Genomic DNA, 25,038 nt, shown 5'->3' on the forward strand with positions numbered 1-25,038 from the left:
CAGCAGGCGGCGGCTCAGTGTTGTGTTCATTTGTGATTCCATAGCACACGTCCCGCCATAAAGACCGAGTCCAATCTCCAAATGCTTCCTCTCAGCATAGGTTGAAATCAACAGTGTGACTCAAAATCCATGTTCCACTCTAACAGGGGCACTTACCACATCATAAATGCTGAAAAATTCATACTCCATATAAGAGCAAACGCCTCACTGTAATATTGAAAGATGACTGCGGCTAAATGGAAATCTCTGGGGAGTGTTTCAGATCTCCGTCTATGACATTTTGAGGCATTGAAAGCCACAAGGTAAGACAGATACAATTTAGAGTTTCCCGTGGAAGCAGTGAATTGGAAAAAAAAGTTTCTGTGGTGCGTTCAAATGACCATTAGCTTCTGGATGTGAGGACAGGAAACCTTGATATTGTAATGGTTTAATCACCTAATTTCTTTAGTCTGTAGAAGGGCAAACTGAACGGCTCTTTCTTTGTAGTGCTAGTGCAGCTGCGTCGTGACTTTGAATAGAAATTCATCAGCCATGACCTAATGAATACTGCAGCTTTGAGGGTTTGATTTTTTTCTTCATGTTCACCACTGCAGCTTTGAGGGTTTGATTTTTTTTCATCATGTTCACCTGACAGGTTTGTTAATAGTGCTTCATGAACAGTTCACACTCTTACCCATAAGTCAGAAAATGATCTCCTGAAGCCTCAATCTGTAGGTCCAAACATGGACATGGAAAACTTTTCAAACAAGTCAGCAGCAGACCCTCAGCTCCTGTGTCCAGTTGAGCTAAAAATATAAATAGACATACTTTAAGATGGACTGCAGTGCTCGGCATTTAAAGATTTATAAACTTTAGTTTGCAATCAGAAAAAAAGAAAGAAAAAAAGGCCAAAGATAGTGTTCAGCTGTGTCCCCACTGACGGACATGTTTTCTCAAATTTGTTGCGTGACCGAGCTCTGACCTCTGTCCAGTATAAAATGGGACTGGACGTTGTTTTCACTCAACCTTAGGAGGATCATAAATCCCATGTAAACACTTGTTTTCATGATAATATTACATCTTTATCTCGTTGACATAAAAGTAGCTTCAACCTAGGTGGGGGGGGAGGGGGGTATGTGAGCTTATTCTTCTATAATGATAAATGTCAATCTTCTGGGGGGGGGGGGGGGGGGTGAGGTGTTTGTTCTATAATGATAAATGTCAATGTTCCGAGGACATGCCTGATGGTATGATATGGTATGATATGGTATGGTTGAAGCTTTATGGTGTGGTATGAAGTGTTTTTGCTATGATTGGTATATGGTGTAGAATGTTAAATATCTGACGTGTTTGATTTCCAGTTCTTATGTAAGTGTATTGTAGATAGGCCTATTGGGACAGACCGTTTTTTAATGTGTATGAATAGAAACTTCAGCAATATATACCAAGATATTAGTCTGGTTGAAAACAGAAAACATCCACAGAATCCTGCGTCACTTCAGCTCTCTCCTCCAAAGCAAACTCATGTTTCTGTCTGCATTATCATAATGCACTTTGAGCAGCTGCCATCCACCTCACTGTTTCTCCGGGGCTGGAGATGCTGCATTCATTCCAAAAGGACATTTGCCACTGCAATGTAAATGGAAATTAGCTCAAAAAAGCTTCACCAAGACGGAGGTTTCTGCAGCCTTCCAAATGCCCACCGAAAATGCAAGCGATCTGGAGAGGTGCTGCTCTCTGGCTCCTGGGCTCCCAGATAAGATGCTGGTTATGAAGTGGTCTGAGAAAAGTTTCAAAGTTCCTCGACCTTCCAGCACTCGCAGATTCATGAGGCAGCACTATTGATTTAAACAGGTGTAAAGGCTTCTTCACCTGCTCAGGGTATTTATTAATGTCAGGGGGCAACGGGGTTATTGCACAAGACAGTGTCACTGATGCCACAGGACACGTTTTTGCCAGGGGATCCAGACAATATTAATTTTGCTTTCACCTTATATTGTGGGGAAGGAGCAGCGGCCGGGTCCGCAGCACACTTCTGGGAGACGGCTGCCAAAACTGAAGTGCCCAGACAGAGGTTAATAACATTTTATTCTTGGGTATATCTGTGAAGTGCTTGAACCGACAGCAGAGTCATATTTGACTCACTTTCTAACGTAATATATTCAGGATGAGTCCTCGTGCTTTAGAAATACAACGGTACTGTTCTTTCACTGGCTCAGCAAGTTAATTAAAGTATGTAGGTTAGCGCTAATACATGTTAGCATTGGTCAATTTTCCAAAGATTTGACAAATAATTAAAATGTGTTCGTTTTTTCCATTGTACCAAAAGACATTTTTAGGTGATAAACATAACTTTGTTGACTAAGTAGTGAAATGAATTCAGTAGGTCATTAGGTCTTTGTCCTGGAACTTTGAGTAGGACAACTAGTTCTACTGTACCGGTCTGCCTGATGTCCAGAACTACACTAGTGTAAATGTTGTCCAGGAGACCAGGACAATTGGACAATGTCAACCCAGACTATCGAGCTGCTCAGGTCCTTCTAACTTGTATCTATCCATCATCCATCCATCCATCCATCCATCCATCCATCCATCTTCAAAGTTAAATTAAAGAAATAGCAAAGCAACGGTCAATAAACCCATGAACATTTTCAGTTCGTCCTTCTTCCTCTTGAAGTACTTATTAAAAAAACATACAAACTTTGTGTGCGTACTTGTGGGGACACTTTGTTCTTGTGGGGACATTTTGCTGGTCCCCACCGAGTGACGAGGGTTAGGGTTATTGTGGTGAGACCAGAGTTAGGAGACGAGTTAAAACTGGTGGATATGGGACTAGGAACAGCATGACCTCTGAATGAAGGGCTCACAACAGACAAAAACCTGTGTGTGTGTGTGTGTGACTGGTAATGTAGTCATAGGTCACACTTATCCCAATCCCTTTTGTGAATGGCTGATTAACGCCGAGTCGGTGGCTTAAGTTAAAGCAGAGCAGCAACACAGAGGCTGTGGAGCAGAGACGAGAGGAGACGGCATGGCTCAGATAAAGAACAGTAAGATCTGGTTCTAATTATACGTTACTCTTTCTTTATACTTATTTCTTAATGCCGGTGTTGATTACTAACAATAGCACTAACACGGCGGCTAACACGTGAATGAGTGACACTGCTAACCCGCCTCCGTGACACATTACACGCTTCAATAAAACAAAAGGTCTTTGATTTGGTCCTGAAAAAATTTCGTTTTCTCTTGAATTTTCTCATTAGCACTTCTAAGACTTAATTACACCGCATTTATCAATGACTCAGACCCAGAATATATCAACGAGAAACAACGTGATCATAATTTTAATAGCCATTTAGCGACAATTCACCTCAAAATTAAACGCAGGTTTTCACTGTCCTGTTGAATAGCGCTAAATTAACAAAGAAAATTATTTTGGTTTTCCGTGCCGTCTATTGATTTACTGTTTGTCAGAGTTATGTGAGCACAATGAGTCTATTGTGAAACGCTGCAAGAATTTATCTGTGGAACAACAGACTGATTAGTCTTAGCTAACTCCCCTTCTCACCCCTCCTCTCCCCCCCTTCACCACAGTCCAGTTCTCCTTCAGGGAGTACACACCTTCTGATAAGTATGTCATCCTGTCACTCTTCCGTGATGGAATCATTGAACATGTATACCCGTCCTTCTTCAAGACCATGTCTCACCCAGACCACATCGGCATCGCTCTGAGTATCTCCATGGCCGGTTACGTCTTAGGAGGAAGCTCCTTCTTCCAGGCTCTCCTCTTTGGCAGTGCATGGGCTGGCCTCCTTTATTACTGCTGCCGTGAAATCTATGAAGGCTATATGACGAGGCGGTTGAGCTCAGATATGGCCAACATTCAAGCCAATTATCTGGAAAACTCCGATAATGGCTTCTGGGTGGCCGAGGCAGATGTAGGAGGCAAGGCCAAGGTGGTGGGGATTCTGGCAGTGATGGGGAAGAAAGAAGAGGAGGAAAGTGAGAGGTTTGACAACATGAATGGAGGAGTAACACCAGGAGGCGCCGAAATCTTCCAAGATGCTGAAGGCAGCGTTTACGGCGAGATGTCTCTCATGGTGGTGGTTTTTCCTTGGCGCAAGAAAAACCTGGGCTCCCTGCTGATGCAGAAGGCTCTGGACTTCTGCAAGGAGCAAGGCTACGGCCGCCTCGTCCTGGAAGTCAGCTCACCGCAGACGGCAGCCATTTCTCTGTGCAAAAAGTTCGGCTTTGTTCAGATCGCATCCCATAGTAACACGCACACCAATCGCTGGGTCTCTAAACTGGCCAGAATAAACGTGTTGAAGATGGAGAAGATCATTTAAAGAGAGAAGGACTTACACCAGCAGAACGTCCACTCTACAGCACGATTCTGTTCATGCTGCATGTTTTATTCAGTGTTGTCTTTTTGAACAACCTCTAGTCACAGGTCGCTTCTCCAGTTTGCTGTCATTGCTGATCAGAAGATATAAGTGCATTAAAGTTCATGTTTTTCCACAAAGTACCTGGAATGATCACAGTTTCCTTGTATTTTTCTCTTGCCTTGATGTATTATGGATACACCTGCACCAGACGTTCGATGGCGGTGTTTCCCTGGCACATTTGTTTCATTAGAAAAACCCCGGCTCACCACCAAAATAAATCTCAAAATATATGTATGTATATATAATAATAATCTTCTTTTAATTTACTCTCTAAAATCTTGGCCTGTTTAGTTGAAGACAATGCCAGTATACTCACAGGAATTGAAGAAAGTAATTCCCAAAGATCTTCTTCAACAGCTCTAATTCTCCTTTTTTTTTTGGAGTTTTCATAACTATTATATTTATATTTAATATTTTTCTGCCTATCATGTATGCATTGACGAAAAAAGAACATTTGTTTTTGCAACAAGTAAATAATAGTTTTCAGACCAATTAAATGCCACCGCACAGTGGTTGGGAATCCAAGGTCAATCAAAACTGGAAAAAAAATAACATGATATTTAAAAATTCTGATTTGACGTGTCGGAGAATCAGATCTGTTCAGTTTCAGTTATCTAATTTTATCTTTTTGTAAAAGGAAGATAAAAGTGTAAGTGGTAAAAGGGAGTTTTCAGGTCAATAGAAAGGAGTTTTTTTTTTCCCCAGCTTCTTTGCAGTAAGGAGGCGAATCCTCCAGCCTCAGAGGAATTAATGCCATCTGACTTCTAAGACCTCACGACTCTTTGCTTAAAATACCAATGAAAAATGCCATAGTATGGAGACATTGAGAGGTTTAAAATTCTTTAGTGTTGAAAGAGCTGTGTTAGTGTGTGACGCATGCAAATAGGATAGAGTTCAGCTGCCCTGCATTCAACACAGGGAGAAAACTCAGATTAGAGACAACAAACAACAGAGAGTCTCTGAGGCTCAAGTGCGGCCATGTTGGTGGTCTTACCTTCAAATGACTTTGTAATAATTATAGTTTAACAATAATGAGTTTTGTGTTAATGTTTTTATTAAATAAGTGTACAACAGTAGTCAGAAAGTATCAAGGACCTGGGCCTGCTCTGTCTCCTCTTCAACCATGTGTTGAACTAGCTTCTGTTTCTCTCATCAATGCTTGAAATACTTAAAACAAAAGGTACAAAGCTACAAAGTATGGGGTAGTACTTGGAGTACTCATTCATGCCTGCTTAAATCTTTGGCACATGTACATGTAAAAAACTATTTTCGTTCAAGTTATGAGTGTGAATGCTTGTCTGTTAATGTGGAGTGTACCATCACAGCCAAGTGGGCCACAGATTTGGTGCAAACTATAGGTAACATGGTAATGTTGCGTTGCACTTGTAATGTTATTTTTTCTTTGTCATTTGTACTTTAAAAAATGGAGGCTAGTACATTTAAAAACTGTACATCATACTGTAGAATATTGTATGCTGCATTAATTTTTTAATGTTTTTTTTTTTGTCATTTGTACTTTAATAAATGGAGACTAGTGCATTATTTGCGTTGCACTTGTAATGTTATTTTTTTTTTGTCATTTTTGTCATGGAAGCTAGTACATTTAAAAACTGTACATCATACTGTAGAATATTGTATACTGAATTAATATTTTAGTGATTTTTTTTTTACTTTTTGGGTTTCAATGAAATTTCAAATAACTGCAGTGTTCAAAAGAAAATCTTCTCTAATTTCCTACTCCTGGAGTACTTTCTGATAAATTTATTGTCAAACGAACTTATGTAGCAGTAGCTGATTAATGTATACATATATTACAGTATATGTTTTATTCAAGTACAGGGGCTCAGTACTATAATCTCAAAATTCTAATCCGCATCATGTTCTGTAGTACGGGCCTTCCTCTGAAGAGTGCGTGCCCACGGACTGCGAGCCTATGTGGGCAACATCAAGTGGTGCGGCAACAGGTGTGGTCATAAATGAGTTTCAAGTGCAGCAGTACTTTATGGCCAGAGCAGCTTGGCACTGAGAATTCCCCTCACCATCAGAGGCTTTCAGGCATCAATCACTGTCGGAGAGGAATTAGGCCGGTGGCCAGCAGGCAGGTGCTGAAGCGGCCAGATGAAGATGAGCCCTAACGCCGGCCAACCTGTTGTTATCCTCCCACAATTACCACTACAAATGGCCTCAAGGTAATGATGGCTTGATTGTAATTCCTCTCATCCACCGGCTGCACCAATGAGTCAGTCGCTAACTTGTGGCTCTGTGAGATGAAAAAAAAAAAAGAAATTCTCGGCCCGTTCTGTGACGACAATCAGTTTGGAATACATGTCTGTATTTTCAGCACTAATGAATCCAAATGGTTCACTTTTATTCTTTGTAAACTATAATCAAAACTGTAATGGCCTTTCATTTCAGAGGGAACGGGTCACGAACAGGTCACAGTTAATCTAAAATCACAAACACTGTGAAATAAGAACCAAAGCTTCACTCTGGGTCTTTGGCCATGATGAAAATGTGAAATGCACAGCAGTGGTTCTCAATTATCCTCCCGCCCTGTGCCGACTCTGAGCAAATTCACCTGTTCCCAAGTACCATTAGTATGACCGACTTAAAAATACAGAGACACAGGCCTACCTTTCCATCTGAGCACAGTATACAAAGGATATTGCTGTATATACATATGTATCCTTTATGTATATCGTACAAATATGTAGAAAATACTTGGCAATTTACTTTACTTCTGGAAGTGCATTTTATCCATGTACACGATATTACATTATATAACTTACATTTGTACTTTACTTCTGTATTGTACTGTACAGTACTGTACTGCTGTAGGACGAATGAAGGGCTTCTTATCTTATATTTTGCCATGTTGTTTAAGAAAAATTTGAACCCCTGTGTTCCACTAGAGGGAGCCCAGGTGCCACGGGTGGTTTGCGTGCCGTAGTTTTTTCCCCTGTGTCAGTGTGCAGTGGCAGCAGCTCCTCTTGCATCGCTAAATAGTGTAAACATTGGACAATGACATTTGCAGTTGGTCGGCTCTCCATTTGAATTCTGGTCCAAATGAACCGCAGCACTTTTTTTTATTTTTTTTTTATAGACTGATTGTTTTGTTGCCGTGTTTACGTAGATGTTCTGTTCATTCTCACTTCCTCTCAAATTCCGAACACAGAGAGGGTGATTGTTGGTTAACCGAGCTTTTTGAATGAGGCCGTGGATGTGAATGGTTGGTTTGAGTTTGAATGGTTGAGAGTAAATGGATGTTTAAAAAAAAAAGAATGGAACCAAAATACCTCATCTCTGGAAAGGCAGTTTTTGCAGCGTATGTGCTGAAATGCAGTTTTCCTTAAAAACCAACAGTATTCGTCTGCTGCTGTAGGCTTTGATACAAACTACGGGAACCAACATGGCGGCCTGTGTACTTTGAGTCACTCTTGGTGTAAAGAGCAAAAATGACTCATTTCCACTCATCTGTAGATAATATTCTATGACTGTTTTCTGCTACGATTTCCCGTTCAGTCTTCTGTCATTTGTCATCTTTTTCAGCCCACATCACAGAGATGTTTCCAGAGATCCGTGATGAGTGCTGTTGATAAATGTTGATGAATGCAGTAAATCTACATGAAATCCTCCTTTGATTCACTCTTGTAAAACAATACGGCTGTGACTGCTGAGTGAAATTTGAATTTCTAACGCTCGCTGCACGCACCAGTAGAGAGAACAGAGATTTTATTAGCCTTAATGAGTGGATTAATACCACAGAACAAATCCTCACCCTGATCCCTGTGTTTTTTTCTCCTTTGTCTCATTATTTTCACTTTGTTTTTTTCGCTTTTTTTTTCTTTAAAAAAAAAAAAAACATTTTCATCCGTCTGTCGTCACTCACCCACAGCGGGTTTGCTTTTTGAGATAACGCGTAAGATCAATAACGAAGGCTGACTCTCATCAACGGATGAGCTTCAAAAATCCAATTTCATTGTCCACTATTTTAGGGCCAAGCAAGTGTGAATGTCTGTGTGCGTTTGTGTCACTGTGTGTGTGCGTGTGTGTGCGTGCGTGCAGGGATTATCTTGAGTGTTCCTCCGGGCACGTGCTCCCAGATTCTCTCGTTAATCTGCCACACATCGTGATCGGAGCAGCACAGGTTGAGCCAGAAAGTTAGTAAAACTTACGTCGAACTTTGTCGTCAACGTTACAAACAGCGTCTCTGTGTTAACAGGTCTGACGCTAATCCCGCGTTTAGCGCATCTGTTTAATTAAAAGCGTTAATGGAGATGAACTGCACGTGGACCGAAGTCGTCCGCGTCCGGTCGTCACATCACAGAACAGGGACGTGTTGGGCTCATACATCATCTCACGCTTTTACAACATCACTTTTCATTCTGTCGAAAAACCACCGAAGACGCACCTGTCCAATTAGCCGAGGTGTTAATCATATTTAACGGAGGCATTCTTAGCACAAACATAACTTATCATGTGCTGTCGATACGCTCCGAATTAGGAGAATCTGCACTTCCACTGATGTATTAGCCATTTATTGGTTTACATCGTTCGGAAAGTCAGAAAGATTTTCAATGTAGTTACGTAAGAGAAGATATTCGACCACTGCAGTGACTCACAGACGGTAAACAACAGGTGAGAGGATGTGGTAACTGGATCATTAAAACTCCAGGCCACGACTGAAAAAAATAAATCAAAAAATTAACGGCAACATCGTCACTGTTTCGTTATCATTTGAGATTGGATAAAATCACATTATACGAACAAATATGGAATTAGATTCTGCCACTTAGTTAGTATTGTTTGCACCACAGTGAACCTCTACATTGTGTATAAATGTTCCAGACAATATTAGGGCTGTTGCTCGTTTGCTGAGCCGCGGCTCCAAGAGGACTCTGGGGAGTTGGACCAAGAGATAATTGGACACAACAACCTAAAAAACTGATCTCAGCTGTTGCAATTAGAAGAAATATCAATTTCTCCACGCTCCAGACTGGATGCTGAGTTACACACAAGAGCAATAATAACGGAGTGATCCTCGGATGGTGTACTGCGCCGCTGCAATATTTTAGGATAATGAACAGGAACACGGGAGTCTCTGTCGTAGTAAAGGGCTTCTTTTTTTGAAATAGTGGAATGAAAAAAGTCTCCAAATATTTTTCATTACATTCATGGGGCTCAGAAATGACTGTGTGCTGTGCAGAGGGGCAGAAAAAACCTTAAACTTTATTACCTCAGCCAGACTACAGCAGGACATTGTGAGTTCCTTCAGAGATTGTATGCGAGTGTCAACTTTCCACATAAATATATATATATATATATCTGTAATTTCCTTGATTAACATAAAAAAAGCAGCAGATAAATGATGTTGTCGTCTGCATAGAGTCGGATGTGGTTTTATCTTTATTTTCCGTGTTCTTTATTTGTCAAAGTTTACATTTAATTGTTATTCTATACATGTGACAATAAATGCCGTGTAAAGTAACATTTCTTTCCACTCTCACCCCCGCCATATATTTTTAGCCTAACTCTGAATAATTGGTATTTGATAAGCATTAGTCATGATCCAATTTATTTCAGAAATCCCCACATTAGAATGATATATTACACAATTTGGTCATATCTTGGGGTTTCCAGACATATTGAAGGAGGCCGGGAAAATAATACAGAATCAGAAATGGCCGGCTGAAAACTATTAAAACCCAGTTGTGATTGATCTCTGCATTAACTCAAGTCTCCGGAATTTATTGGACAGGAAAGCTGTGCGACATTTTTTTTTTTTTTTTTAAGCCGTGCAGCAGTGGTGGTATCCAGGTAAAGTGAGGGACGGCTGGTGCCGTAGTCTGGGGCTGATAAGTTTCAGCTTCAAGCTGTAGAAATGGACCAAATGTTGTGGACTTTATTGATTTCCTCCGGAGGAAATGACTGCAGGGATGGATGCCATCGCCCAGTTATAGGACACTTGTTGCCATCTGTTATTTGAGCCCGTACCTGTCTGCTGTCGTATCAAGACAAATCACGCGTTAGTTAATTGTTACCAAACCTCATTCCTCAGTGAAACCTCCACCGGAATGACTTTAAGGTTGCACCCTAAACCTGCTGTTATCATCCTGCCCAATGTATGAGGAAGCAGCCCACACCCGCTGAACATTTGATGTTATTTAAAGATGACACACAGTGGAAGAATGGTTAGTAGTCTGGCCTTACAGTAAGAAGGTAACCTGTTCGATCCCCGGTGGTTACTGGAGTAACTTTGGTCCAGTCTGTCAATGTCATTCATGGTTTGGTGTATTGGACACTTTCAATTGACCTTAGATGTAAATGCATATAACACTGTATAGTGTTGTCTATAACAATGGTTCAAACTCATGGCCTGGGGGCCGCTTGTGGCCCACGAACTACTTACACCTGGCCTGTAATGTTAGATGTCAACAACAATATGCCCTATGATCTTTTTTAAATAGCTAGCAGTTTGCACTATAGCTTTATACAGTATTTATACTAAAAAATACTTTATGAGTATAAATACTTAAAAAGAGATGGCAAGAAAATCAGTAGCCTTGATTGACTATTTGTAAACAGCAACAGTTTGATTTTATCAGCATTTAGAGCATGTTTTAGGTAAAAAACAAAACAAAAACACCACTGTGTAAAAATGTTATTGAAGTCGAAAGTGGGTCTCTGGTGCAATGTATATTATGCTGTAAATAATACACAAAATGAGGGCATGTAAAAATGTACATCTGGGAAATTTGAAGTTTTAATGATAAACAATGCTGGGCCTATAACAGATCCCTGGGGCACGCCTCCAAATGTGGGCAAATCTATTTAACTGTCCATCATCTACTGCATCTGCTAGCTGCTTGCTAGGCCGTGTGCCATCCCTCCCCCCACATATACTTATGCATTAAATATTGTGACATTTTATTAATGCAAAATAATTTTGTTTGCAACATGACAAAAAATGCATAATTTTGTTTGCAACATGACAAAAAAATGCAGAGTTTGTCCAGAGAGCAGGTTGACATAGAAAGTCTGGGGCGTTGACGTATGCTCTAAATTATTTCCCAGAAAGATGAGTGAGCTGGGAATAAATCTCGAAAGCTTTTTGTATTGCTTTCCTCAGTCGGGTGTCATCGTCTAAACAGGGCAACAAGACAAAGCGCGGTGCTGCGGCGGATTGTTCAGGTTGAGGTGTGATCTGTAAAGTGAATGGAGGTGGTGAGCTTCTGAGTATCTGAGCCTAATAGAGGACTTAATAGGCCCTAACAGAGGAAACCTGTACATTTTTCATGACGCAGTTTGTCAGAGGTATTAAGGTTTGTAAAAGCTGACAAAACTGTACAACTTTCATAAACCATGGTTTGTGATGGCTGGAAGTCAAATGCCTCCGAGGATCGTTTTGAGGTTGGTTTTTTTGGGGGGGTTTTTTACCTCTCGAGCAGAATGGCCAAATGGATTTTCTCTTTAAATTACAAACACAAACACACCTTTTCAGACGGGGCATTAAATCAAAGAGAAGCAGAAACAGTACGTTATGAATTCCCCTTTGTGCTTCGTACCCAGGCAAATAAAAGGGGAGAAGGGCTTGTAAATGGCAGATGGTTGGACTCTGGAGTTATGGATGGGAACTAGTTACTGCTGTTGTAACCAGCTGGTTTACTGAACTGGAGTAGAGTTTGAAAGAATCTGGATGGTGCAATGTTCTTTCTTTTTTTCAACATAATGAGCACTGAAGAGGAATTCAGATTTTTTTTCAACATAATGAGCACTGAAGAGAAATTCAGATTAGGACAGGAGTTGACAACTAAGTTGACACAGTAATAGACACAGCTCACATTGAACCAATCTTTATTCCAAAAGTCAATTGTACTTTTAAAAATGTGGGTATTTGAAAATAAATATTTTACTTTAATATTGAACAACTTAGATAATGTTTTTCAAAAACTTTTTTGTGTATAAAATAAATGTGAGGGAATGATATGTTGGATGTATGGATGGATGGTTGAACAGATGATTGATTAAAGGATGGACTGATGGAGGAAGAAATGGATGGAGATGGAGATGATGGGTGGAGGCATGGACGGATGGATGATAGATGGATGATAGATGGATGATAGATGGATGATAGATGGCTGATAGATGGCTAGATGGACCAGTAGGAGCGGATGATAGATGGATGATAGATGGCTAGATGGATCAGTAGGAAGAAGAGATGATGGATGGATGAAAAAGTGGATAGATGATGGGTGGAGGAATGCATGGGTTGATGGCCAAAAATTGTTGGATTGATGAAAAAATGGATTGGATGGATTGGATGGATTGGATGCTAATGCAGACTGATTTCTTACGTCAAACTTTTCTCTGAGTTCTTATTTAGTTTTACCACCAGAATAACAGGAACAACAGACAGTGACGGCTCTGTGGCTCTGAGTTAAACATATTTACGGTGAGACAGATGGTTCTTCATCCAAGTCGACGGAGATTTAAACCCACTCAGGAGGTCGTAACCAAATGAAAGCAGTTGAAGGACAATTAAATCATCTAATCCCGCCAAGGTTGTGTTTTTTATTCTCGGTGGATGGATGAGATCCACATCCATTCAGGTCTCATCTCTCGGTGACCTCTCCTTCCCACATCCCTCTATGATCCCACTGTTGACTGAGCGTTTCGCAGAAATGTGCTTTGCCAGAGATGAAAGTGTGCACGACAAACAAACGCAACCTACTGAGCTGACACAGAAACGCAAACACCGTGATTTTTTTTTAGAAACGTGGCTCTGAAGTCTGCACGTAAGGTAATCCTGGACGTGGAGAAAATAAATGTCCCCCCTCCCACCCCGTCCGTACTACATTTACTCTGGCCCACTGCAGCTGAACCAACCCACCGTCGTCACATGATTACCCAGAGACAGAGCCTCATCACGGTGGCCCTGGGATCTGCACAGGTGATATTTAATAATTGCGTTGGCTCCACAGACACCGAGCGTCCTGCCTGACTGTGGCAGCAGAGTGTAAACAGAGACCGTCTGAATAAGCACATCCTCCCACCGCCTCCTCTGGAGATTTAATTGTTGCTGGACATTGTTTGTGATTCCTGCCAAGTTGCCAGAAACTTTCCTTGTCTTGCAGCTTTTTTCGTAGCCCCGACGACGCAGCAGGGCCCCTGTGCTGTTATTCTCACCCTGATTCATGACTCCAAAACAAGCTGATGAGACCAGAACTGTTACTATCTGATGGGCTTCATCCCTCACATCGTATCCTCTGGGTGGAGCACGTGAACCTCAATGTCCACCTAAATCTTTAAAATTTGCTCCAATATGCATCTCTGAACATGATGTTCTGTTCAGTTCTCACACTGGCTACGGTTTAATGTACCGTGCAGTTTTTATATCTTTGTTTTGTTTTTCCTACCTGGATACTTAGACATACTGGTGGAGAGGTCTGGATGTCTGATGGAACAATCTAGAATTACACAACCTACTGAGTGGGTGTACTCCACGTGGCATTGATTTTATTTGAATTTAACTCAACTGCAACGGAGCAGACAATTACACAAAAAATAAAAATAAAAAATCAGAAACCACAGAACCTTGTTATTAGGTACAAGCATTTGAAATGAAAACAACTAATTATAACCCATTGTGTTCAGAACAAAAGACCTTATGAAAATCCAATTATTATTAAAATATTATTCAGGACCATTTTTCCAAGACCCAGCAGCAGGGAAGTCGTAAAGAGCTTGGAGAAAGAATTTTCAACTTTTTATTCTTTCTGTGCGATGATTCCTGGTGCCATGAGATCCATGGTCCGGTATTGGTCCCCAGCCCATTGGTTGTGAACCCCTGCTTTAGTCTATTGTGTATTCAAACCAAAAAACCTTTGGGTGGAATTTGTGTCCCTTTCTTATGAGCAAAAACCGAACCAAGTTCTCATTTATTTGTGTTAAATAGCTCAGAATAAGCCAATCTCACGTCCCTTTCTTATGAGCAAAAACCGAACAAAGTTCTCATTTATTTGTGTTAAATGGCTCAGAATAAGCCAATCTCACTGTTGTTCTGTTTCCTGTTACAAAGGCCCTGATTATTGAGATTGTACTGCAAACTCAACGATCTACTAATTACTCTACTGATCATTATAAATGACCTTGCATTCACTGTCGACTCATCTACTACTGCCCCCCCGACTCCCCGATTACAGAAGGCTTCAGTTACGATGGTGAAGTCAAGAGATAAAACCACAGATAAAGTCAGAGTCTGAGTGACTGTGGTTACATTGAATGTTGTCTGAATGCTGTCTTAACTATAGACAAAAATTTGGACTATTTTGTACTAATGTTGGACCGGCCATACCGAGAATCCAAATGGACCATATCAGGCTCCTTGGACCATAGATTGAACATGGCTATAGAATCACTGTCGATTGCGCTCAGCTTCCTGATGGATGATGATATTTTATGTTGATTTAACCTGGTGACTGTGGAGGAATCATATCACAATCTGTAAAAAACAAATATCACAGGATTTTTTAAGTATTCTCCAGTAGGACAAATGAAGTACAGCCGACCATCTGGAGGAAGTCCCAGTTGTTTGAATTGATCTCAATCAGCATTTGTGGAAATAAAAAGTGAAAGCAGCTCAAACCTTTATCTTATTTCCTAACTATCTCTAGAGGCAGGACAGAGCAGGAGACTGTACGCTAATTAACAGCTTTCTTTTCACCAAATCTCAACCTCTTCAACTCTGTTTCTTTGGTTCTTTTAATGCTAATGTTCCTCCTTTATTCAAGCACTTAATATCTTTCCAGCAGCACAATTACTCAGTATGAGCTGCAGCCAATATCTTATCTGTAAACTCAGGTTATCACCGTCCCACAAAAGCCCTGAGAGCTTTCCATCTTATCTCTCCTGTCAGAGAAGCACAAACATCGTGTTTTTCACTGGGAAGAACAAGCCCGGCTGTAATGGTACTGCAGACGGTCCCGGTGATTGTGTGCTATCCTCCCTTTTCTGCTCCACCTTTTGTGAAATCTGTTACTGTGAAGTGGAGATTAGCTCAAATTTTAAGTCAACAAGGGGCGCTGTATAATTATGTTAAGTGCAGCTGTAGGACTGCTCTGGTGTCTGATTTTAGCTTCTATTAAGACATGCGAGGTGAACGCCACAGGAGGCAGTGAACGCCTCAGGAAGCAGATGTTTGGGACTAATTGGGAATGAAAATAAATGGAGGTCTGCGTGCTGTAAGTGGTCGCCCGCGGTGAAACGGTTGCTTACTTACCACTGAGAATAATGGCCCCGGGCATAAAGGTGATGGAACGCCATGAACTCCAATTCTTTCTGCAGTTCACCTGAGCTGGAGACATTTCTACAACTCAGTTGTAAGAGTTGTAATGTTTTTTTTTTGCTACCTTTCCTAAACATTTATTAAAAAAAAAATTCAAACCTCATCTATTCTTGTAAACCTCGAACCTTATCCAGTCGGCTAACAGTTGCTAACATCCCGTGTAAATTATCATGTGTTAGCACAAACCAACATGTGGCTAAAGATAAGAAACAAAATGTAAAAACCAAATTAATGTAAAATTTCATACAAAAACATCAATGTCTGTCATTCAAAGGCTTCAGAAACAAACAGCGATCTCAGTGACACGCCGTCCCGCTCTCGCCTGAAAAAAAGAGTACGAACCCCAATCACGTCTCGTGTATGAAATGATTGTGTTGCTCGAGATTTGATCACTGCAATCAGCCGAAACTGAACAAGTGGCGTGAGCGTCATCGCTCCGCACTCCAACAACATGAAGCACCCGCCACCGACACAAGGCAGTGCCCTGACAGAGCGCTCTTACATGGAGCGAGGTGAGATTGCACTTTGTCTCTGAGAGCTCCACACTGGTGAAGAAGAGCTCCTTAAAGAGGGACATTTCACTCTCACACTCTCATTTGTTCCTCGTCTCTGTCGTTGTTTATCACCTTCAGGCCGCGCTGCGTCCAGGGGCGGAGAAACAGCAGTAATGATTTGTTAACTCCTCTACCGGATGAATGGGTTTACAACGTTATTAGAAGTTGTTAAAGCTGGTGATACGCCATTGGCCGGGAGATGAACTCACTGACACTTGGATAACTCCTCTATAGCAAGATCTGCATTTGGGTTCAGCTGCCAAAAAAGTCGGTCTCCCTGCACTTTGGTCTGGTTCATTAAAAAATGGAGCAGAATCTGAAATGGTCTACAGATGAGACAGAGTCTTTGTTACTGATGCCACGTTCCAGAGTCATACTTTTTAAAGTTGGGTTTCAATAAATATGCAATGAAGGGAAAGGTGACATGGGTGGCTCAGCTCTGTGGGTAATTGGGTGAGGTGCAATTTATAACTTTTATGTCGGCATCAAACAAGAACATTTTCAAACTGCCATTGTCGTCACAGTAGATAATACACAGATAGAATTAATTAAGTAATTAAATGGATAAAATATATTGAACTGCATGGTGTGTTTGAATGGAAAACAAGAGCTAATCGGTCTGTGGGCCAGATCTGGTCAACAGGAGTGTAGACCGTGCAAGTGCACATGTGGGCTACACCATTGTTTCCCAAAGACTGGGTCGCAACCCTCAGGTGGATCGCAAGAGTTTTTGTTTTTTTTGGGGGCCGTCTCGCATCATGTTTCCCAGGAGTTTAGGAATAATGTCTATTGACTTGGGCCACGAAGGTTTGTGACTTAAAATATGGGTCCCCAGAAAAAAGGTTTGGGAAACACTGCTCTGCACCGCATGCGAGTCGAATGAAAATATCATATGTGTTGATAATGGCCCACAAAAATGTAAGAATCTGAGTCATTAGGTTGTTTAGATGAGCAGCAGTTGTACTATCTGCTCATTGGTCAGTCATTGTCAGTGCTGTGTACAAGTAATTATTTTATTTTTTTATCCATCAGCTTGAGTTTGAGGCAGCGACTGTGTGTCATAGTCCTAAAATACGAATGTCAACTTTTAAAGGCCATCATCTGATTGGTCGATTTTTTGTTACTAGCTTCTCTATTCATTACTGTGTGATGTTTTGCTTTTTCCAGCAGATATTTTTTATGAGTCACCTTATAGTCGCTTATAATGCATCAAAACCACTAATGCACCTTTGATTTGAATCACTGAGCTGCCAGTAAGTAGCTCTGCCATGCTTTACAGTCTGAAGATGAAGATGAGAAGACAAAGGCCTTTCTTCACCATCTTCATCTTCATCCTGCCCAATTTAACATCATTGCGATGCTCTTTTCTTTATGTAACGTAGTTTTTCACAAACTCAAATGCAAGCAAGGACAAAATAGAACAAAAATTAAATCATAAACTAGTTTTTTTTTTTAACACTGTCGATGGTCAGGATGGAAATTAATGGAACCTAAACAGCTACAGCTAAACGGTTCTATACTAACAAGCAGCACATTCACGAAACCGTTTCACCATTTCAGTACAGAAACCAGTACCAACCAAAGAGAAAAGGAGCTGCCGCTCATTTACACCTAAGTTCTTCGTCCAGATCCACTCAAATAATTTCAAACTAACCCTCGAATTTTTGTCTCTCTTGAAAAGAGTTGGGTAAACGAAGTGTGTGTGAAGGGAAACGAATCGAGCCGCTGATATCATCCATCACATGCACTGGACCAGAAACTCTCCCTGACACCGTGTCGTAAAACCTCTGTTTTGGCTCTCGCGCTTCTGTGGTTCTTGACAGAAATGACAGTAAAATTTGCTCCGAAGGCAGAAAATCTTCTGCTTAGATTTTTTTTACTTTTGTCATTTTTAAGCACAGAATTATTTTTTTTGTCTAACCTGAGTTAGTGTTAAGGTCACTTTCCCTATTCTAGCGTTGCTATTGCTATTGTTTTCGCTAACTCCATGCTATTTTAGGTTATTTTCTGGCTAAGTTTCTGGGTTAATTTTTAGTTGTTTTACCGGATTTCTTAGGTATTTCTGGATTGACTTTTAGCTTTTTCATGGCTTTGTAGTTATTGAGGCAAAAATGTCCTCCATCTTGTTAGCTAACATTTGGCTAATATTAATAAATATATGGACTTTTAACTGTCCTTAAATATATAAAAATAATTGTGTCAGACAGGACCATACAAATTAAAAATACAAATTTTTCAAGCATATATATTAATTGACAGGAGTCTGCCCTCTTGTGGGGAGGTGGGGTAATGCAGGCAAGGTAATAATCAACAGTCGATGTCAGATTTCACACCAGGCCAGGCTTCACATTTTCATGACATCAACGGAAACGACTTGTTATAAAGAATCTACCAGTTTGAACTCAGAGCTGTGGAGACCGTGGCTGCGTTTAAGCTGCTTCAAATCCACAGATTTATGGGCTGTGCACAAAAAATAAATAAAAAAGACCTTGTTCAAGTTTCCTGTCAGACGCTCTTTTTAGAGATGCAGGCTTTTGATTTTCTGCAACTTTGAATCTGTAAAGCAGTAAATTAGTCGACGCCATTGCGTGAATGAGGATTAGCTCTGTGGCTGCTGCAGAAGCCAATCGAGTTTATTTTTAAGGGGGTGTGAGGGTAGGGTGGGGTGGGTCAGTAGAAACAGTCCAGTTTTTAGACCCAGGGTGTCAAACTTGTTTTGGTTCAGGGTCCACATACAGCCTGACCATGACAGTTATCACATAAATACCTGAAATAAATAAAAATACGTCCATATTTTTGCCCTTGTTTTCATGCAGAAAAAGTCCAGGAATATTAGCATTTTTCATTAAGAGCGCCGTACTGGGCCCCTAGGGGACCAATATTGGCCCACGAGCCGTAAATATTAGCATTTTTCATTAAGAGCGCCATACTGGGCCCCTAGGGGACCGATTTGTTTGGCGGTCTTATTTTAGACAGTAGACTATGGAGGTGGTATTTTAAGCATGATGTGCTTCTATGAAATGTATGGCAGTTGGTCCAGTTTATTATCAACACAATCTTACAGGTCAGTTTGGGATTCCTTGGTGTGAAAACCTTGAAGAGCCCCAGTCTAAAAGTGAAGAGTTAGCATTTGAAGCTAAAGATAAACTAAAAAAAAACCCCAACCTTTCTGTGCCCTCTCACTGTTTCTCACTCTCTTAAATACAGAACACTGAAGAACCTTTTTTTTCCCACTCTTTGATCCGTATTCACTTCGGTGCTCGTTAAACCAAAGGAGATTAATGATTTACATGATGGATTTCCAGGCTGGAAGAAGTTCAGCCGCAAGATTTGTTTTCACAACGTCAGAAAATGTGTTTTTAAGTGGGTCCCACACCTGGAAGGATCGCTGTTGTTTTTATGTTAAGAAAGGCTCGTGTATGTGTGTGTGTGTGTGTGTGCGTGTGGACTGCTGAGTTATAATTCAGTTCAGGGGTTATGTGTCCCTCTGGATGCTATCAAAGTGAACACACAGCACTGCAGATCTCAGAGCAAGTGCTGTGTGAAGTGCTACACTGTTTAGAGACAATATATTCAATCACACCTGTGAAATGCCAGTAAAAAGGTCAGCATTAGCTTTAAAATTCCAGGCGGCACACCTGCCACCCTGCAGTCCTGACGACTCGCCGAGCAGAAATCTACTTTTCCTGTGGCACACTTTTGTCTCGCAGCTGCACAGCTGAACAATCACAGAGTGTATCGTCTTCTCGGGATAACCTTCCGTCTGAAACTCAGGGAAACTGAAGCGACATGCGGTCGACTTCCTGTCAGGATCCGTGTTATCTCGTAAACATTGTTTCTGATGCGTATCATTAAATACTGAAGTAAAACCAACATTTTCTGATGGATTTACTACATATTTGCTTTGATGTTACAGTGAGTACATTTTCAACTCTGTGTCTTTGGTTTGAGCTGTGATAATTACAAACAAAAGGAAGGTGGCTAATTACAAAGGAATGTAGGTCGTTTGGTCTTTCCAAAATGGCAGATATTCCAAGGACGACTCAACAAACACGGACCAAACGTAGGTCACGACATGAATTCCAACCAATTAGACTCAAAAAACTGAAAATCACACAGATGACAAGAAGTCAAGGGTGAAGGTGATTATTGTTTTTTTTAAGACAAACACACTGACAGAGAGCCTCCCTGTCAGCACTGCAGCAGAAACAGACGAGGACAGACGTCAGACACTGGAGACGCTGGAGACGCAGGCGCTCACAACAAGACAAACAGTTCAGCAAGTTAATAATTCATGAGCTGCCGGCTGTCCAGTTCAGGCCATTTACGCTCAGCGAGTGTGACAGAAGTCTGTTTATTATCGGCCCGTTAACCAATTAGGCCGCTCAGATGCCCATTAAACTTTATTAACATCCATAAAGCATGAGGTTGTCGGGCGGAAGATTTATTTCAAACACAGAGTGATAGGAAACTTATCCAAACGCCTGCACGCTTCTCAAACAGAAGGAATATTCAGGCAGCCGTAGTAATAGCTCTGATATACACACGTACTGTATTTTATTGGTTCTACTCTTAATGTCTGCCCTCCAGTAGTTCTCAACCAGGGGTTCCCGGACCTTTGGTGGTCTGTGAGTCATAAGCAAAGGGTCAGCCTTTGCTTTATTTGCTATATATATATACATACATACATATATATATATATATGTATATATATATATATATACACATATATATACATATATATATAATTTGTCAGTATCAGGTTTCAGACTTTTATTTTATTGTCCAGTTTTTTAATTTCCCATTTTCATCACTTCTCTAGATGCTTTGGCGCTCTCTAGAGGATACATGTCAAAATTACTGCTCAAATATCTGTAGGTGACGCCTTTCTTGTGCCAATAAAATTAAAAATTAGAATAATGTTTACTACTATCATAATTATTAATATGGGCCAATGAAATGTTACTGACACATTTCAGTGTTCTCCCAAACTTTTTTTCTGCGGACCAGTAAACTCCTGAGATGACCCAAAAAAAAAACTCTTGCGACCCACCTCAGGGTTGCGACCCAGTTTTTGGGAAACAAGTCGTTGACAGATTTCAGCGTCAGCATTTACAGTATGCTCCTGTTTGGTTGAAGTATCACTCTATGACCAGATACATTTTCTTTAATGTAAACCTGTGGTCTGTGGTCCAGACGTGGTCACAGCGAGTCACTGTGGTTAAAACAATCCTGAAATAAACGTAAAAAAACGTCATTCCAGGTTTATTCAGAAAATACATCCAGCATTTTCTTTAATGGCCACTTTTTTAATGAAAGCCATTAAACCGCTGCTCTTTGAGCTCCTTTTTGGACTTCATTACATTTTGGAACTGAATCCCTCGAAGAATCAACTAAAAATATCCACTGCATTTAACACTGTGCCGTTGGTGCTGATGAGAGCAGCGACGGTTCACTTTAAACACTTAAAAAGGAGCGGCGAGCCATCAAAGCAGAAACTTTCAGCTGAACGAGGCCGTCATCAGGGTCGTTCAGCCTGATGATGTCCACAACTCAAATGAAGCCGTTCTTTCTAGAAAATGCTTCTGAGGTCCTTTAGACAAAAACATTTTTTTCCTAAAACTGCAAGAAAAAACAAGATTATTTTATGATACAGTTTGTAATTTTATTATTGTATTGTTTATTTATTATATCCATTGTTTTAATGTCTTTTTTCACTGGCTCTGAACACACTGAAGACGATGCCTAGAAAAATTTGGGGGTGTTGAACACAGTGAAGACGATGCCTAGAAACATTTGGGGCTGGGGCTAAGACTGCTGCAGCGCTCACATGAACCGGAACAAAAAGATACCAAACGTTCACTTTTTGCATTGAACTTATACTTAAAATTAGTTATAACCTCTGCATAATAATTTTTTTTATTTATTATTATTTTCATTTTGATCATCTGCGGCAGTACACAGCAGTGATGAAATGATGAAGTAATAACTCATTTACTCTGGACTGATCACAGGAAGTTCTGCAAAAATGAAACTTTTTTTATTACCAAATAAATTATGTTGCTGAAAAACTGAATTCCAAAGAGACAACGTTTACATTTAAATATGATTTAATAAGTTCTGTGACACAACAAGTCCATAAACACACTTGTACAGGAAACCCCGCCCCCACAAGACCTGAAGACCAAAAACACACACAAAGATTAAAAATGACATTCTGTTTCTCGTCGCGGTCGTTTTTATTGTGTCTTTGAAGTCATTTTGTATTTCGTTTCCTCGTCGTCCCTTTTCGCGACATATTGCGCAATTGTGGCGCTAGTTTTGTTTCTCCGCGGTCGTTGGGTTTTGTTCCCATTTTCTCATCATTTTGTATAAACAGTATATTTGATATGTTTTTGCATTTGTTTGACTTTACAAATCTTCATTAATTACTTTTTTTATGTGAGGAAGGACGGGGCTGACAGGTGTGCAGTGGGTTCATGTCATGCTGTAGGTCCTGGGTTTGAATCCATCAAGCCCCAACTCCACTGACTTGAGTTGTACAGTACAAAGAAACGTTGTACATGGACCTGCTATCAGAAACAGTTATACTTTGTATATCTGTCCTGCCAGGATTTTTAAAACCAATCAGTGAATGTTCTGTTCTCACACCGATCTGAAATTATTTTCTCGTTGTGTTAAGTGTTGTGTTTCATTTGACTGGGTTTGTTCAACATCAAAAGTGAAGTTTTTTTTTTTTATCAGAGCAAACATCTCATTTCAAATCAAAATTGGAAGAAAAAATCTGTTGAAATGATCGTCCAAACTCTGAATAAAAAAAAAAAAGAAAAAGGAAAATTGATTTCCAGCCCAAGATGAGGCAGAGAAGCTGTGACTGTGACCTGACATTCTCTGATCAAGGACGTGTTTACGCTTTTAACTACAGAAGTTGTTACTTAGTATTTCCATAAATATGTTTTCCATTTGTCTTAAAACGTATTGACTGCGGCTCGTACTCATACTGATATACCACGGTCTGATCTAATACTGCAGCATGACTCAAACACAACCTTTACTTCATGTTCACTCTCTGTCTCTCTCTGTCTCTCTGTCTCTCTCTCTGTCTCATGGTCACTGGACTGTCATCTCATTTGTTCGACCAGACTTTGTCCAAAATGGACGTCTCTGCCACCGGCTGCACGGCCGTTTGCGGATTCTGTCAACACTGTGACAACCCTACACACACACACACACACACACACGTCGTCTTTTTGAAACCGTCGATGATGCCACACTGCACGACTGATGCAAGTACAATACAATATATACAAATCATATGTAGTATAGAGCCAGAAACTGTCATCAGGCGGGAGCTCAGTATGTATGCCGAACATGAGCGTTCTCTTCGGTGAATCCCACGGAGAGAGAAGTGTAATGTGAGAACAGGAAACACCGCGTGTCCTTCACCTGGACAGGAAGTGTCCTCATCATGGACCGTGAATGAGTTCCTTTAGTCTTTTATCTGATGTTTAGATTTTTTATTTTCCCTCCGTTTTTCCACGATCCACAGACTGTAGGGCAACGTTTAGATTATAAGGTGACGATACATTATGAAGGATTCAGAGTACGTTCGACATCTCGTCTCATCTACAGAGGGAAGACGAGAAAGCCGGAAAACGTAGAGTACTGCCATCCGCCCACTAGGTTTCCCTTCTCCAGCTTGAGGTATACTTTGTCCTCCTTTTCCAAATAAAGCAGAACTCCATTAGTGGCCGCCTCGCGGGTGACGTCTTTGTCGCCTGCAAAGGCAGAGATCACTGGTTTCCCATTCAACATCAGGTTGACCTTCAATGAAAAAAAAAGGAAACTCATTAAAACCTTGTGTTTATTTGACGGACTGTACTTCCGTCTTTATGGCTTCACGGTGTTAAAAACGTTTTCTGGTAAATGAAGTTTCACGACAAAAAAACGCGTATACTCATTGTTTTTCACATTATGCTAATGTGACAAAGAGGCTAAGTATGATAAACAACGTGAGACGGCAACAATACATTTTGCTCAAAGCAAAGAACTGTAAAAAAGATATAAATAAATAAATAAATATCCACGTTAGGATTGTTTTTTTAGCCTAAGAGGAAAGAATAAAGATTTTATTGTCCATTGAAATCTTTATGGATGTTGCTCGAGGCGGCATGGATTTTTACCACCACCCATTGGCCCCTGGTTTGTGAAAAGACATAGAGAAAAACTCCAAATGCATCGGGACAGATGTTTAAAAAATGTAAAATAACTCGAACAGTCCTCTGAGTTGGTTTTATACCAGTGTTTCTCTGCACATCAGTCATTTATTTGTTCTTGTTTGCAGCGAATCAGACGCGTCAGATATCTGTAAATAGCATCGTTAGCATGAATGCAGCAGCAGTAAACTTAGTTCTTGAATTTTAAAACCATAAACTTCTAAAAGTACTTGGCTATCCATGGACCAGCTCTATGACTATAATAAAACCCCGTTAAGCTAGCCACGGTATCGGAAAATAACATTTCCTTAATGAGCTAATTAGACTATTTTTCTGGGTTTGTCGGGTTCCCCTTGGCCCCCTGCGCTCTCTGCATGGATGGATATAACATATTAATAATCCTTCCTGCTGGAGCCAGGGTACATGAGTACCACCAGCGGTACATGCGCCATAGTTTGAGAACACCTGTGAAATCCTATTCTGTTATTCTCAGAAATGTC

The 25,038-nt window shown here is 40.6% G+C and overlaps 3 protein-coding genes across 3 annotated transcripts in view; 2 read left to right on the top strand and 1 right to left on the bottom strand.

Annotated features, from left to right (window-relative positions):
• Positions 1-25,038, top strand: part of pfdn4 (prefoldin subunit 4) — an 86,138-nt gene that overhangs the window by 27,873 nt on the left and 33,227 nt on the right. The gene's annotated exons all lie outside the window — the stretch shown is intronic.
• LOC103385248 (probable N-acetyltransferase CML6) lies at positions 1,230-4,721 on the top strand. Its single transcript, XM_008319063.3, has 2 exons — positions 1,230-3,029; positions 3,574-4,721. Exons 1-2 carry the CDS (start codon positions 3,011-3,013, stop codon positions 4,323-4,325), a joined length of 771 nt encoding a protein of 256 aa, XP_008317285.1. The 5' UTR covers positions 1,230-3,010; the 3' UTR covers positions 4,326-4,721.
• The window catches only part of cbln4 (cerebellin 4 precursor), a 6,304-nt gene continuing 3,409 nt past the window's right edge, over positions 22,144-25,038 (bottom strand). Inside the window, exon 3 of the mRNA XM_008319054.3 lies at positions 22,144-24,146. Coding sequence (XP_008317276.1) covers positions 23,949-24,146 — 198 coding nt within the window. The 3' untranslated portion in view covers positions 22,144-23,948. The remainder of the gene's footprint in view (positions 24,147-25,038) is intronic.

This window comes from Cynoglossus semilaevis, chromosome 10 (assembly GCF_000523025.1).
Source record: "Cynoglossus semilaevis isolate Cse_v1.0 chromosome 10, Cse_v1.0, whole genome shotgun sequence".
Taxonomy (NCBI): domain Eukaryota; kingdom Metazoa; phylum Chordata; class Actinopteri; order Pleuronectiformes; family Cynoglossidae; genus Cynoglossus; species Cynoglossus semilaevis.